The 18,468-nt window shown below is 32.1% G+C and overlaps 1 protein-coding gene across 2 annotated transcripts in view; it reads left to right on the top strand.

The window, feature by feature from the left end:
- LOC115883136 (neural cell adhesion molecule 2-like) overlaps window positions 1-18,468 on the top strand; it is a 472,691-nt gene that overhangs the window by 195,989 nt on the left and 258,234 nt on the right. For both annotated transcript variants that reach the window (XM_030901447.1, XM_030901448.1), the window contains one exon: window positions 8,065-8,216. In XM_030901447.1, the coding sequence (XP_030757307.1) occupies window positions 8,065-8,216 (152 nt within the window). The remainder of the gene's footprint in view (window positions 1-8,064; window positions 8,217-18,468) is intronic.

Raw genomic sequence — 18,468 nt, forward strand, 5'->3', positions numbered from 1 at the left:
ATCTAAGATAAGTTGACGCATCTTTCGATATCGTAGATTTCTGCCTGTAGGGTGCTAGGGTAGGTGCCCATTGGTTCGGAGTATTTAGTTCTCGACCCAAATACTCCGATCCCTGCATTGATTTTGGGAGCATCAGTATACCAAGTTATGGTATGGTCTTTTAACTGCTTAGCAAACGTTTCTCTCTTCCAATTCTTTTTATTACTCAATACTACATTGAGGTTTTCTCAAAGTTGTACATTGCTAGTATGTCATCCACTGGGAGTTAGGGGTGGGGTATTTCCTTTTGAGGGTGTTCCAAGCCCCTGATCTAACAATTCTCCCAGTACTGACTCCGTTAATCATTGACTCCATTCTAATCATTGTCGCATTGGCATATCTACCGATGTCAATTGAACAAAGTAATTATTACGTATTTTTAAATAGACCATACAATTTTTAGTCGGCCGACTATTTAGTGGCAAAAGTGAAAACGATACATTCTTATGGAGCCGGCCTACTATTTCATTGCATTGCGTAGCCATAGGCTATACGCTAACAGGCAATTTTTAGTCCGCCGACTATTTAGTTGCAGATTAGTAACGAATATATTTTTATGGAGCCGCGCTTACATGCAATTAAATAGTCGGCTGATCAGCTCCATAAGAATGTATTGTTTTACTTTTTCAACTAAATAGTCGGCCAACTATAAGTTGCATGTCAGCGCGTAGGCTTATTGTTTCGAATATTTTTCTTTACACTATGTAAAATATTTAAAAATGCGATTTAGATAATTCAATTCTTGGTTTTCAAATTAATGGGTTTAAAAAAATGCGATAATTGTTTTTGAGTATTTTAGGTAAAGCCAGCTGATGTTATACCGGTAACAAGATACCCAAGTAGCATCTATCTGACTTCGAACTGAATCTGACCTGAAGCAACGTCAGATTTGTGCAAATCTAGGTCGGGTGCTCGTGATACGACCTGTGACGTCGCTTTCCTATTAAAAGCGACGTCGTTGGATCCGAGTCGGTAAATCCAACGATATGTCGACGTACAAAATAACAACGTACCATTTTCATTAATTTCCCAACGTCGTTCCCACGTTGGCTTGCACGACGTACATATACTTGAACTAGCCCGACGTCTACCCGTTGTCCGAATAGGATACCTCTCACTGATAATCTCTAAAGTAACGTCCAATTATATTTTGTTGTATTTTATGTTCATATTTATAACCTAATTTACGTATCTCTATTTACGTCCGTAAATACAACCCATTAAGTAGCATTTGCGACCTAATGAACATCATGAACATAACCTAATAAAAAGTTTTTATAAACAAACTTAAATTTTTTATTATGCCTAAAAAGAACACTAAAAAGGCATTTAGACATTCATCTACATTTTACAGAAAGAGGTTGAGGCAAAATAATAATAGTAGTAGTGATGTCTTGCCTCCATCCGTAAATGCTTTTTATCCGGAAGAGATGCTGCATTACACTGGTGCATCTTACTTTCATTTTTTAGCTTAGGATACCAGCAGACCCCATCCTCCTCCGACATGTGAGGTTAGGCTTAAAAAAGTGGCTGCCCATTTTTTTAACGAGAAAAGAAAAACTAAAATATAGTTGCACAAATCCACAAATCACTGATACGCAAAATGCAAAGTGAGGTTACGTGGCGTACGTTGGAATTATATACGTCATAATACGATTGCCGGTCGTCCGGTTTGATGACTTCGGTCGTGTGAGACGACTAATGTTGGAGACCCGGTCGGAATTGGTATATTGGCAGTTCATATTAAGTCGGACACAGAAATCCGCCATTCTTAACACGTATCCGATTGTCAGCCATTTTAAAATCGTTTTTTGTTTTTAAAATTTATATTCTCATTTCGATTTCTAGTAGAATAATATTGATAAGGTTGAGTTTGGGGGGAACCACAGTAGAGTTTTATGATTAAACCAGCTAGAAAATGAAAAAAATATTTTGCGAGTTACTTTTTTATAGATATTTTTATTTCATAAATCTACCTAATTTTGAAGGCGCTCGTTGTTTTCCGGAGTATTTTAATCAGATATATCAAGAAAGTGGCTTCCGTTGACAAAACTGATGTCTGGATTAATGATTCAGAATTATTATAATATGAAATTAGATAGGCACTTATAGTTATATTCGAGGAGTGATTATGAATCCATTTGTAATTAGGTAGTTTGGTTAGGTTTTTATGTATTCTTGGTAGCGAATATGAAACCAAACGTAACGTAAGTGCTTAGCGACAAATTTTATGTTACTAAAATCCAACGTAATATGACGTTGGTAATTGGTAGAATTACATTCCCTATTAGGTCAGATACCGACGTCGAGGCGACCCGAATCTGTATTTCCCATTTAGGTGGAAATAAGGGTCGTCAGGCGGTCGAACCGACGTTGGTACCCGACGTCGGGTTTATTGAACGCGACGTATACCCGACGTTAGATAACGTCTAAATGCTACTTGGGTATTGACCTTAATTTTTAAAATGGTAAACGCGAGCTGTATTTAAAATAGAAATTTATCACAATTCTTAAATTTCTCATAATTTTCATATACCTGATTATCCGTTTCTTACAAATATCGAAACAATTATTCAAAACAAAATATTGAAACTGTAATATACCACATATTGTTACATTTATAAATTTATTAATTATTTTTCGATGCGATTTGTATTAGCTCAGTACTGCAGTAATTCAATTACTATATTAGTGCACATATTTACCCACAATCTATTTAGCCGTTATTGCACGCTTAATATGTTAATAAGTGGAATCGAATTGTAATTGTACACAATAACATCATTACTTTATTTTAGTAATAGTACGGTGTATTTCCATCTGTGTGGTTTTGTTAATATCGAGTACAGTATTGGTTGTATTGTATATTTAACCTAAATATTTCCTATTTACCACATATTTTACTAAATATATTTTTAATTAAAGAAACAATAAATAATAATGCAATTTATTTACTAATAACTAAATCAGTTAAACTGCCATCCTCTAGATTTAAATTGTACTTATAAAAACACTTCTATAAAATTGTAAAATTTATTCAATTTATTTTGGAAATGTGTCATCAGGGATACCCATATTTAAGATTTTAATTTTAATTTTTAAATGCTGTGGCGTCCAGTGCATGTCCATTGTAAAATTCAAAAACTGCTGAATAATTGCCTACTATTTTTAAAAACTAAGTATCTATTCTCAGGTCTTTATCCAAATTAAATATTATTAAATAAAAACAAAAAATCAATAACTTAACCGTACTTAATAACTATATGCACTTTTATTAATAGATTTGTCTAATTAGTATGATTTTTTTTATTGTTGTATATAAATAATATAATATTTCTTTATTTATTACAGTTGAGGGTTGGAACCTTTGGTGTTACACAGCAAAATAAAACACTAAATCACCACAATACACCAAAACACTTTTACTTTTACACTGGACGCGCGTTTCGCTAACCATGTTAGCATCATCAGCAGATGATTATAAACTAGAGTGAGAGAGTTTATAGTCATCTTCTGATGATGCTAAGATGGTTAGCGAAACGCGCGTCCAGTGCAAAAGTAAAAGTGTTTTGGTGTATTGTGGTGATTTAGTGTTTTTATTTCTTTATTTAATCTTTTTTAATATTTATTTTTTGTATATTCTAATATATTTTTATATTTTATTCAATAATTTTACTTTTAGCTATTATTTTATATAAATTAAAGAAAAAATAAAATGAGCCCCATATACCGACCAATTATGAAAAAGAAAAATGACTTGTAACAACCATCTATAATGCAATTTTAGCTATTATTTTATATAAATTAAAGAGAAAAATAAAATGAGCTTCATATACCGACCAATTATGAAAAAGAAAAATGACTTGTAACAACCATCTATAATGCATTTTTAGCTATTATTTTATATAAACTAAAGAGAAAAATAAAATGAGCTTCATATACCGACCAATTATGAAAAAGAAAAATGACTTGTAACAACCATCTACAATGCAATTTTAGCTATTATTTTATAGAAATTAAAAAAAAAATGAGCTTCATATACCGACCAATTATAAAAAAGAAAAATGACTTGTAACAACCATCTATAATGCAATTTTAGCTATTATTTTATATAAATTAAAGAAAGAAATAAAATGAGTCCCATATACCGACCAATTATGAAAAAGAAAAATGACTTGTAACAACCATCTATAATGCAATTTTAGCTATTATTTTATATAAATTAAAGAGAAAAATAAAATGAGCTTCATATACCCACCAATTATGAGAAAGAAAAATGACTTGTAACAACCATCTATAATGCAATGTTCAGTTTTCTGTTATGTTGATAAAAGTTGCTATACTATCGTTTATCGGATACCTTTATTTTCTAATTAAAGCAATATCTAAAAAGCATTTAACATTATGCACATTCTAACGTAAAACTACACAATAAAACCGTTGTTAATTGTAGTTTTATTTTTATAAACCTGCTCGTTCTTTGTTTCTCGACTATTAATGGTAAATTATTGTAATTCCTTTGGTCGTATTCATCTATAGACATAGGTGGGAAACGACTCATCGAGTTTATTTTACATTTGCATTTATCTCAATCCAGGTGTTGAACTAAATGGATTCTATAATTGTATGCAAGAACACAAACTTTTAGTATTATTTTAAGCCAACTTAGTAGTTTAACAACTTTCTATACTCATAGCTAAATATATACTCGTAAAATAGTTGAATCCATTGCTATAAATGTTTGTTATTACAGTTGGTTGTAGTTGGGGGGTTGGAACCTGTGGTATTACAACCGCAAAATAAAACACTAATTCGCCACAGTACAGCAAAACACTTTACTTTTATCAAAGGATGCGCGTTTCGCGCTTCAGTTTAGTTTTAATCACCTGCTGATAATGGTTAGTAAACGCACATCAATTGTTAAAACTAAAGTATTTTGGTGTATTCTGTTAAATTAGTGTTTAATTTTGCTATTATAGTCTGGGGTTGGAAACTTAGGTGTTACAACAGCAAAATAAAACACTAATTCGCCAGTCCCCCAACGCAGTTTAAAGTTCTGGATTTTGTGAACAGTTTTTAATACAGGGTACGGCAATTGTGCATCGGGCATGTCTGTATCTCATATAATAAAGTACAGGCAGTCCTCGATTTACGTCGTTTCGTGTTACGTCGTTTCAAGTTACGTCGAACAAATTTTTGTCACTATTCCTCAAAGTTACGTCCCACTGTTTCGAGTTACGTCATTTTTTAAAAAGATGATCCAAATTTTGAAAGAAGTTTTGACATAAACAATTAAATTTTAGCAGCATACAAGCAGGGTTATCTTCATAATGCAAAAGCGGGACAGTGTTGCTCATTCCTTAATTAGTAACTATTACGACATTTGATGACAACCACAATAAATGTTCCAATCAAAAATAAATAAATATCTACTTTATAAATATATCTACTTTACTCTCTGGTATTTTTGTGGTTGCCATATAGTATTATATTTACTATTGTGGATAATTAAAAGTACTTTTTATGACTAAATAGTGAAAAAGTGTGACTGTAAAAATACTCGCCCTGATTTGTTTTTCATAAAAAATACTTTCTAAAATATAATTCGTTATTTATATTTTTGTTTTTTTTTTGTTTTCTGTTTTTTTTTTGCTTTTTGTTTTATTATAACATATATATTATACTACATATTATACAATACACTGTTTCTCAAACCTCAATTATTTAAAAATAGCATAATATTAATATATACAAAGCATATCCCTTTGTTTTATTTTATTTTTATCTTACAAAAGTACCTAACTTCCCCATTTTCTATAGGATCTTATGACAAAATAAGATTCGACTTACGTCATTTCGACTTAAGGCGCTGTTTTGAAGAACCTAACCTGCCGTAAGTACGAGGACTGCCTGTAATTAAGTTTTTTAAGTGGAAACATGAAGTATGTATTAGGATATATTTCAGAAAAAATATTTTAACTTATACAGGCTGTTTCAAAAAGGTCTTAGTGGATCGGGATGATTTTATTAAATGGAATACTCTGTATATTATAGCATTTTTTGCTTTCTTTCTGATAACTTTACATAATTCGAAGACATTATTAAATACGTTTTGATAGTTTCAGAGATATTAATAAATAAATTAAAAAAACATATATTTTTTTAGCTTTCATTAAAAAAATTACTAAAAATACTAGAAATGTTCTAAAATCAAAACTATTGTACAAATTTACTATAGTTGATATGCACTTACTTTACTATAAATATCGTAATCTTAGACAATACAGATTGTTCAAAATTCTATGCCAAATTTTCTAAGATACAAAATAGTTTTTCGTCGTTTTGTTTTTAAATGGAACACCTGTATATTATTCTTTTGGGTTTTGCGAATATTCCTGGTATTTGATTACATAATATATGGGGTTTCCAACAGTAATTTTATATCACAGCAACCCAGTTATTTTTGTCTAGTATTTTTGAAAATATTTGCTTAAGGGCTAAAAAATTTAAAATACTATAAATACAATAATTGTAATTTTCTCCATCTGACAAAAAAGTAGTATGCAGGATGTTCCATTAAAAAAACGAAGTAAAATTATTTTATATTTCAGAAAGTTTGTCATAGAATTCTGAACACCCTGTATGGTTTAATATTACTATATTTATAACAAAGTTAGTACAGAACATTTATAGCAAATACCTAGTATATATACCGTATGATCGAGAAAAAACGGCGTCAGCGATGGCTATGGAATGAAGATCGCTGTCATTTTATATGTAAATTTATATGGGAAATGTCATCGATGTTCATTTCCCAGCCAACTGGACGCCGTTTTTTTTCGATCATACGGTAGTTTTAATTTCAGGAAGTTTCTTCTATTTTTAACATTTTTTTAAAAGGCTGAAAAATAAATTTTATTCACGACTCGTCTATAATTTGATTATTATACATGAGTTTATGAAATAATAATAATATTCATTATTCACCGCTTCCACGGATATCTCGATCCAAACTCAAAACAAGAGCTGTGCAAATTCCATCCCTACATTTAACTTGTCACATTGTGTGAATATAAACATTACCCTTAATGTAAATAAATAATTTTTGTTTTATTTAGTTAAAGCTCAATTAGTTAGCTACCTAGTTAAAGAAAATTTCAATGTTTTGTTTCCGTGTTACTTACTCGTTATACTTCAATATTTTTTTGACATTAAAAATAAAAACTTATATTAATACTATCTAAATTTTTAGATAGTCCTGGATAATTTATAGTATTCTACTCGCATATAATGGCTGTTATTTACTTGGATGATTTATGACACGAGCCGCAGGCGAAACTTCATCCGCGTGAATAACAGCCACCATTATATGCTCGTTGAATAATATACTATTTTGTTTATTTGTTAATATCTCTGAAACTATCAAAACATTTTTAATATCTTAGGATTGTGTAAAGTGATCAAAATCAGAAACCAAAAATATAATAATATACAGGGTGTTCCCTTTAAAAAATCAGCCCGTTCCACTAACACTTTTTTGCACCACCCTGTATAATTTAAATATTTTCCTAAAATACATCCTAATACATACTTTAGGTTTGCACTTAAACAAAATACATAAGTTTTTTATTATAGGAGCTACAGATGCCCGACGCATTATTGCCGAACCCTGTATAAAATATAATAATAACAATTTACCGCAATATTTGCCTATAATATAAAATAGACTTTTTATTCAACTTTCATATAACAAACTATCCTTTTATATTTTTTCTATTGAAACTGGCTTATATGTTGTTAGAAAAATGTACTATATAAATGTTAGACTATTTTTCTCTTTATTTCTTTTTTTATTTGCAGACTCCTGAACACCCATAATCAATTTGCTCCAACACAAACCCATCTTTCTTTCATTCCTTTTTTTTCAAACCATAAAACCCGACCTCTAATTACCACCGATTTTACCCGAGCCTGTAAACCGAGCCGGCACAAAAACTCTAATTTTTTCTCCTCTCTTTATTGCAGTGAAGCCGCAGAGCGTGAGCATCCTCACCAAAGAAAAACACGTATCGGCCGACAAAAGATACGAGGTCGAGTGCCGGACGTCCGGATCCCGCCCGGACGCCGTTATTACGTGGTGGAAAGGCAGCCGGCCCGTCAAGCGGCTGGCAAAAAACGTAAGTAGATTTGTTTTGTCGCTTTATTGTTGCGCGCCTAGGCGAAGATTTATAACGGGAGGCCACATTAGGGACGGTAATGGCCCTTGGGTAGATAATATAGGTGGGAACTGGGACGATGGTTTGAGGGTTTTCTTTTATGAGGACAGTAAAAAAAATATTGAACGGGAAAGGAATGCTTTCCGGAAGAAAAGAAAATGAATCAGTTTGGTTTTTGGCATTACTATAGTATTTAGTAAAAGTTCAACAGCTATTTTTGAAACCAACTTTTACTAGTGAATGCTAGCATTCCCTGGACGGTAGCAGTGAGTTTGAAAGATTCAGTTAGCGCGGTTGCCACATGTTGTAAAATGTAAGGATAAATAAGGAAAAGTTGAATAATAGGCTAACATTAAATTGGGTTAAACACTGGCAACGTTGACAGACATGTGGGGTAAATTCGCTTTGTTTTTTGTGGTTATGTTTAATTGTTTTGTTATCGTTGTAAAAAGTGCTGAGCGGTATTTTCCCTATGGAGAAAATTTTCTGTGAAAAATTAAGGTAAATTAGGCACTCGCAAGAATGTAATAGTGCTTGTTTTTCATTTTTGCAATATAATGAAGTCATAGCAAACATGCAAGAGAAAATATATGTTAAGAAACCTAGTGACTATGAATTGATTAAACGTTTTGATATGCTTGAAGTAGCGGGTTTGAAAAGACAAATAACTCCTGTTGAAGAAAATTTTGGCATACTTTATTTTGTCCACGATGAAGAGCTTTATTAAAAAACCTTGTACCAATAAATAATCTTATGTTCATGAATGTTTTTATTAATTGTTTTGTATGCTTTAAAACGTTTACTATGTTTTCTCTTTTAATATTTAGAATGTTATGTTGTTATGTTCTATAATTTTGAATAAAGATACTAAAGAAGTGTAAAATCGTTATTTTTGGGGCTTACTCAACCGGGTCTCACAATGCAAATTCACCTCAAATATCCATTTGGTTGGTCATTGGCAAGCACTCTCTCATTGTACATGAAAATAACAAAACAAACATTTACTGATCTGGATAAAATTGATAGTTAAATAGTAAGACTCACCCGGGGGTACTCCGCCCCCTAGCCACTGACATCACTGACATTCTATTCAATATATCCCATTCCATATCTTCCATCTAATTCAAATATTACTCGGATCTATTGGTTAATTATCTTCAACAACTAGCTAGTGTCACCTGAAATAGTATAGGGAGGGCTTCCCCGGACGCAAATCTGCCGCTAAACAGATTCGCATCCCAATCGATGGGGCTAATTGGGGTCCACACACAACGCCCCAGCGGTGTCAATCGAGAAGCAAGAGAGACCTCAAACTCTCAAGACCATCCTCGAAGGAACGACGTCAAGAGGTTTTTAACTCCCATAGTCAAAAGACTCGCTACTTCCAAATGTCAGCTCTGTGACAAAACACAACACTACACAGCCGGCCGGCCTATCAACAACTGACTAGCCTGCCGAGCTAAGCCTCCTCTTACATCACAATTTTACCTGATCACAAATATTTACATTGCTTGCCAATGAATCATACTGTTTTCTCTAATCGACTTTCAAATAGAGTGTTTTAGCATTACCAAATAAATAAATAGAGAGGTTCCGAAAGAATGCACATTGTTTATTAGAATAGTGAATAAATAAAATCATTATTATAACGAACTTATTTTCCAAGTTTTACAGAAGCAAATTGTAATTTTAAGATATGTGGATCACCTTGAATATTGAGGTGATCCAATATTCTTAAAAGTTTTATTTGTTCTAACTTCCACCAACATTCTTCCTCGCCACACTCGCCCTATGCAATAGAATAAGTTTTACTGGCAACCTTTAGTAAATTTTACTTTCACTATAGTGAATGTTAGAAATTAATAGGAAAAGTCGACAAATATCTTTAAAATACCACATTCGCTAGTCCAATGCGTAATTGTTAGCATTTCCTAGTGAATTTTAACAATAACTGAATTTTCGACGTTCACTGTAACAGGCACACATACAATTTATTATATGCAAAATACAAAGCCATACCTATTTTCAGCTAAGAGGTTCTTTTGTCGGAAGTAATCAAATAGCTTATCCCGATAATATGGGTACAATCCGTTTTCGAAAACAACGACAATCAATTATTTCTTATGGATTTTGAGATATCGATTTTTGAATTCAGAGTTCCAATAGTGTCAAATACCAAATCAATTCCATTTATTTTTACCAAAAGTGCAAGTGTTTCTAACTTGCACTTAAAAATTTACAAGCTATAGGAAAAATTACAACGACTCGTTAATAAATAAACAAATAAAGCACGAGACGTATTTAAATCGTTGAAGCTCAATACATGATTTACTCCCTTTCTTAGAATTATATACTGATTGGCTCGACCGGTCGACCGCCACGAAATCTACTATATCTCCTTCCATGTCTCTTATCAATGTACAGTTTTTCTGTTTATTTCAAACGTTTGGCAACGGTTATACTGTTCTTTCTTTGTTCGGTGAATTCGGCAATAAATTGTTGGTCCTGTGTACTTGTTAAACACTGATGACACACATCACAAGTACATGCGAGAGGTAGCCGACGCTCTGTATAGAGTATGGCACTGTAAGAAGAAGATAGGTTAGTTAGTTATTAAAATTAAAGAAAAAAGATAATCTGTTCTGAAACAAAATTTGTTACTAAAGTGAAATGTAATTGTGTAATCTGAAAGCTACATAAGCAGCTTCATTGTTCTGTCGTCTTTGCCTCTCTCATTTTACGAGATGCAGTGCTATTGCTGTGGAATCCAACGTCTTTCACGAAATTATTAATGATCTTAGTAGCTAAGCAAGGAATAGATTAGTAAGAAAAGATAACGAGACAGAAAAAAATATGAAGTGCATCTTTTGTCTGATCTCGTTAGCAAATCTGTATCATCTAAAATATACGTTCTTTATTATAATTATTTTATACCTAATTTTTTTAATCTATGTTATAGATTTTTTTATAGAAAAACCTGACAATTATTGCCTAAATGATATTAATTCATTTTGGTCCATTTTTCCCTCTTACGTTAATATTAATTATTATAATTTTTGTTCTCTCTTTACAACAATGTCAATCCTATTTAAAGCTGAGTCGACCTATTTACCCAAAGTTTTTATTATTAAGAAACATGGCTGATAGGATACCGGCAACAAGTTTATAAACTTCTGATTTTCAATATGGTAGACGTGAGCTCTACCTCTATGCTGTTCTAAAATTAATTTAAGAGTAATAACTAATGTTACTCTTAAATTCATTTTCTTGGGACATTAGGTACTAAAAACGCTGAATTATGTTTTTATTTAGTTTAAAAATCTTTATTTATTCTACGAACAAACGTTTTGGCCAATATTACAGCCTTAGTCATTGTTATATATCACAAAAGAATTGACAAAAATTAGTGTCCAAAAACAAACAATACAATCTATCACAGCACAAATGACATAGGAGAAATGATAAAATGACAGGTATTTATAGTAGAGCTAAAATAATGACATTTTTTCATAATTTTCGTGCACTTGATTATCATTTTCTTACAAATATCATATTTTTAAAATATTGAAATTAATTTATCACATATTGTTAGTGTGTGTTTAAGTTTTTTTCTTAAAAATTCAATTAAGTCTCAAAAGAATTCTATTTTTTATATTTGTTCAGTTTATAAATTTATTAACTATTATAATGCGATATGTATGAGCTCAGCAATACTGCAATTTAATTAATATATTAGTGCACATACTTACACACAATCTATTTAGCTGTTATCATACGCTTAATATGGTTATAAATGGAATTGAATTCTTATTGTATACAATAACACAGTTCCGTATTAGTAATAGTATGGTGTGTTTCCAACCGTTTGGTTTTGTTAATATCTAGTAGAGTACTGAAATATTATCTATTTAGAAGTTAATTTACTAAAAATATTTTTAATTAAATAAGCAGTAAATTAAAAAAAATGTTTACTTAATATCTAAATGCATCTAAGTGCATATTTTTTTGAAAATCTTTACATAAACCGAGGATTGGTTCCGATATGAGCATATCGCTTACATTTATACGAAACGTGGGTGAATATTTTTCTCATATTGTGACCAACGGAGGCACATACTTTCTAATATAGCTCACAGAGGGGGGAGCGAATTGTTGTATTAATACTTCACACAACCAGAGCAAGTGCAAAATGAAAGTAAATTTGCAAAAACAAGAGTGAATAAAATTTTATTTTATTCACTGTTGTTTTTGCAAATGATGATTAAAATAGCGTACAGAAATATCAATTTTTAGTAAAGTTATTGATCTTATTGTCTAAAAAAGAGATATAGAACACACTTGAGCATTTTTATAACGTCATTTTATTTAATTTTTAGTATATTCATGAACTAGAAAAAATTGTGGTCTTACCAGTAAAAATAGTTTTAAAATCAACACTTTAACACGCTCTACATATTGTATTGTAAGTTGTACACGCTGTAATCTACACACTTTACAAAAAAATTGTGGTACAAATCTCAAATAAGAAAGAAATCTAATGAGAGCGATGTGTCACCCTGTATTCGCTGTTAAAATACACAGCTGTGCACTACAAACGTACGTTCTCAATTAAAATAATTGGAAAATATTTATAAACGCATGCAAAAATATGGGTTTCGGTTCAATATTCAATCGTGCGTAAAAAGAACACAGTCCATTTTATTAAATATCAATTTATTTTTATTAATCCTCCATAAATTCCATGTGCTTAAATCCGGCTTTTCCGTTAAAAATGAAATTCGAAAAAGTCATTTTTTACGTAAAACCATGAGCCGTAGCAATTTATTTTTGTATATTTTAATATACAAATTTCATTAAACATTTTTTAGATACAATTTTTTTCTAAATATTTGTCAATATCGTTTTTGAATGTATTATAAAAATATAAAATGAAATTTAAAAGCGCGTGCTATCTAGGGAATATCATACATGTCATCTTTGGAAAACTTGGTATGTTATATTTTAGAACTTTCTTTAATATTGTGGTAGGTACAATGCACTTAACGAATATATCTAAAAATATCTTATCCCAATCAAACTTAAACAAGCTCAAACTATGTGGAGAACTCTTCAAAGCAGGACAAGGTCGCATGCCTAACTTTAGCGCATTTCGGATTATTTCCAGTTGTCTTGGCCCACTTCAGTTTGTCTCGATCTACTTTCGTTTCTTAAGAGCGCCTGAAAACTACTAGAAATATTGCGGAGAAGGGCGTGGGGGATTTTTTTGCGTTTCCTGTTGTCTATATATATTCTTGTGTAACCTTAGAAGAATAGGCAATTTAATATTCCATTGGTAACAGTTTTCTAAATGCACTGTTTTTTATTTTTTATATCAGTTTAATATAGTGGTATTACTATTACAAATTAATGATATTTATTCATACTCCATGTTTACTTATTTTTCTGAAGCCACCACAACGTTACACCTTGATTGCTTTATGCTATTTCACGAAATAGTACCAAAAATATAAGGCCGTGTTATAAAAATTAGTTCCCACGTTTCCTGAAATAGACGTGATTGTTTGTTTGTTTTTATTGTTAATCTCGGTCTATTTTGTACTATTTTGGGAATTAAAGTGGGAATTAATTTTTATAACACGGCCTTCTATTTGAGTTTACTTCTGAAAGTATTTCCAGAAACGTTTTGCAAAATTATTTGCGAAATATTTCCAGAAATATTTCTTAAAATATTTCGGGGATAGTGTAGGGGCTGTTTTAAGTTACAGATGTGTTTATAAGAACCAAGATTTACCACGAACTTCTTTTATCTCTAATAAATTATTTGAAAAATGCTAATTAATAGAAAAATACACTAAATAAAATAAAATAAAACCAAAAAACGTTAACTTCTTCTTTTAGAAGGCGTATCGCCTGTTTAGTTCCGGTTTCCTCCTCGTCTAAGCAACTCTTGCGAGGTTGACTGCCAACTGTCTTGCCAACGTTTAGGTGGTCGTCCAGTAGGTCTTCTGTCATGGGGTACGTTGTTGCGAATTATTATGGCCATTCGGTCGGGGCCCATTCTATTGACATGCTGGTTCCATTCTCTTCTTCTCTGCCTTATCCATCTGACAACGTCGTTTGTTTGACACTTTTCTCTTATATCTACATTTCTCTGTCTGTCCCCCAATGTGTATCCAGTTACCATTCTTAAGGTCTTCATTTCAGAGGTTCGTAGGATTCTCTTTGTTACTGATGTTTCAGCTCTGGTTTCCACACCATATGTCATCACTGGTCGTATGCAGGTTTTGTATATTCTTGACTTACATTCTGTACTCAAATGTTTGTTTTTCCATATGGGATATTTAAGATGTCCTGATATTGCGGCAGCTTTATTGGCTTGTTTCCTTACTTCTTCTTCCAGGAATCCTGAGCTTGTAATTTTGCATCCGAGGTACTCGAATGACATTATCTGATCAATAGTTTTGTTTTTTATTACCAATTTGCACCGTAGAGGCTCCTTTGTAATGGTCATGCATTTGGTCTTATTTGTAGAAATTTGCATGTTAAGTTTTTCTGCCTGTCTGTTAAAAGCTTGTAGCATTCTTTGGAGGTCGTCCTCTGACTCTGCAATAAGTACTGCGTCATCGGCATAGCATAATATGTTTACTTTATGCATTCCCATTCGATATCCTAATCCAGTATTCTTGACGGTTTTTATTACTTGATCCATGATTGCGTTGAATAACAGAGGGCTGAGACTGTCGCCTTGGCGAATACCAGTTGTAGTTCGAAGATGCTGCGTTAAGGTAAAGTTTGTTCTTATTTGGGTTGTTGTGTTTGTGTTTAAGTTCTGTGAGTTCTTTCGAGACATTACTGCTTTCCAAGATGGTGATGATGTCTTTTAGTTAGACTCTATCAAAGGCCTTTGTTAAATCTATAAAACATAGATAGGCTGGAGAGTTATATTCTAAGGATTTTTCAACTAGTTGCCTGAGTATGAATAGTGCATCGGTAGTTGATCGGTTTTTCGGAATCCTTGTTGTTCCTCGCTTATTGGCACTGTTGAGGAGATTTTGTCCGCAATGATCTTAGTCAGAAGTTTTAGCGAGGTGCTCGGTAATGTTATTCCTCTATAGTTTGCTGGGTCTGTTTTATCTCCCTTTTTAAAAATGGGTATTGTTATACTTTGTTTCCATTCTTCTGGTATTTTCTTATGTTGTAATATAATGTTAAACAGTTTTGTGTATTCCTCTATGATAGCCGTGCCTGCGTTTTTTATTAGCTCGTTTGGTATTTTATTTTGAATAGGAGATTTTCTATTTTTAAGTTTCCTTCTACTTGCCTTCTTCTCTTCTACTTGCTTGTAAGTGATTTGCGCATGATCTTCTGTATGATCTCTTTGGCTTGTCTCTTGTGCTTCCATTGGTTCATCTGTTTCTGCGTATAAGTCTCTGAAATATTTTTCCCACGTATCTTAAAAAAACGTTAACAAGACACTTAAATAATAAATAGGTCTCTTCTAATCGAGCGGGATTTTACAACGCTGCTAAAATATAAACTATGCAATTTGAAATTTATTTTAAACTAGTTAAAATATGAATAACCATATTCATTTAACAATTTTAATAAAACTAAAATTTTGATATTTAGTTGTAGATTTGCGTTTTATTTTATTTTAGAAAAATATTACATACTTTTAAGTTACGTTTTAGAACGGTGTTATATTTAATATAGTTAATTATAACTAATTACAAAAGTTAGATTACAGTTAGAATTATTTAAAAAGTAGTTCAAGTAAATCCCTCGTAATTAACTTAATAGGAAAATATTAGCGTTCACATTAAATTTAATGAAATAATTTTGGAGTAAAAAATTACCCTTTAAATATAGTTAAATGGAACCCACACACATATAATTTCTTTGGTTTCCTACATCAGTTAACCAACCCACATTAAACGTAATTACTCAAGCCTAAGCTAAAGTTAGCAGGGAAAACATAAAATTCCCGTATTTCATATAATTGTATGAAATGTTTATCGAACAGTTTTAAATAACAGAGCAATGTCATAACGAGTTGATCCTTATCAAGCTTTCTACATGCAACTCAATAATTTCTATAAAATAAATGAGACCATTCAGGAAGCTAATGTTTTCAAGTATGACACATAACCTTTGATGTTAGTCAAGAATATAATTATTTAATTTAAATAAATTATTTTCTATAAACATTTACTAAAAGGTACAAACAGCATTTGCTAATACTTTGTAAAACAATAATAATATAGGATATTAAATATAAAAATATATTCTTGGGTATTTTTATTTGACCACTTTTGAATCTATATTTTTAGTGATGTTTTGAAATATTAAATGAACACAAAGAATGAATTTATACGTCAAATCATTTATTGTGTGAACTAAACTAAATCCTAAAACTACTGAGCTTATATACAAGAACCGAGCATTCATCAGTGAATTAGTTGATAGCAGTCAAGCATGAGGTTTTCCACTAGGAATACCTGCATTGGAACGTTTAATAAGTGGTTGCCATATTGTTGAAATTTCCATACTTGGATTGCTAAAGATTTTATTATTGTTAGAAAAGAATACGGCCTCTTTAAATTTGCGCTTTTTCCAACTGGATTCTTTGTGGATAACCCGGGATTCCGACCATTTTATGTTGTGGTGCTTGGATCACACATGATCTGCAATGCCTAACTTCATTGTTTCACCACTTTGCGTATGATTTTTATGTTCGTCAAGTCGTACATGTGGAGGACGTTTTGTCTTTCCAATATACGACTCACCGAACTCGCAAAGTACCTTAGTTTGATGATTCCGGGTTTATATTTGTAAAGAACCTTATGTAAGCAAAATAAATAAAGACACTGGAAGTCCGAATGATTCTTTTAGTTTGAATCAAGTAATAGTTTCATATAGTTCTTATTTAGCAAACTTAATATTCAAATAACTATTTCAGACAATGGGACCTCGAAATATCACTAATTTACACTAAAAATTATCATATAGAACAGGAATTAGCTTACACACCGTTAAACTCCGAAAGAACACGAACTCTGCTTCGGAGACCGGACGCGAAGCGCTCTCAGTGTCAATTTGCCTCGAAAATCGCGGCGTAAAAGTTGCTAAGAAATGCACACGACGAATAACAAAAGGGGATGAAAATATGCATTAGAAATTCGTAAGCGCATATGGAATTCCTGGACCGGGGAATCTTCGTTCTGCCACGACCAACTTATAACAAGATTTCTATGTAAATTCCCAGACACTTCGAAAGCCGTTTGGAACAAGTTTAAACTGGAAACTGCAGCGATACTGTTTTTGAGCAATTTTTTTCGATTATTTTCTTCCAGTGCTAAATGGTTTCTGCTTGAATTAATGTTTTTGAGGTTAACTGAACTACTGAAACCATGAAAGCTTTTAAACCAGTAAAATGAACTATTAAAATACTCACTGAAGAAGAATACTTAATATAAAGGTTAAAGAACTTGATATTATTTGTTATGTTGGGCGTATTTGTATTTTGAGTTCTTTTTACCTTTCACGGGAACAGAAATAAATTTACTCCAGAAATGTTACCTCTTTTACTGTTAAAATTAGGGAAATACCCTCAAAAGCGAAAACACTTCTCAAAAAAGGGGAGAGTAAAAGAACCAAGAAACAGCCTAGCGCATCTCTACTAAAGGGCAAGAGCGAGAGCGAGAACCTCTTACCTCGGCTCCGGCAAGGAGGAAGAAAGCTAGGATGGAAAGCCGTCCAACACTAGGAGACAAGCAGGGACGTATCACCAGCTTTGCCAGAACTGCAATGTAAGACATAACATCCAGTTGGCAAGTCATCAACTTGAGGGAGGAGGGCCATGGTCAGTTCCTCACAAAATGAATTGTCTTCAAATCCAGGGAGGCAATAGAGAACGGGGAATATATTCTCTATTATAAATTCGGTAAAACACCTATATCAGGTTACGTACAGGTTACGTGTACAGGAGAAACGAAGTTAAAGAGGTGGAGAAAATGAGGTGGAGACAGATCCTCCAGCCTCCACCTCACGGGTACCTCATTCTTAGACAACTTAACCCCAACAAAGGAGGTAGATGCCTACTCCTCGGAGGATAAACTTCTGTTGTCAGAGGAGAATGGGAAATACCCTTCCCCCTACAACAGGAAGGTCTCCATAATATGACTGTATGATTATTTATAGCAAAAGAAAGGGG

Source organism: Sitophilus oryzae, unplaced genomic scaffold, assembly GCF_002938485.1.
Source record: "Sitophilus oryzae breed Bouriz unplaced genomic scaffold, Soryzae_2.0 scaffold_1816_pilon_pilon, whole genome shotgun sequence".
NCBI classification, from domain to species: Eukaryota; Metazoa; Arthropoda; class Insecta; order Coleoptera; family Curculionidae; genus Sitophilus; species Sitophilus oryzae.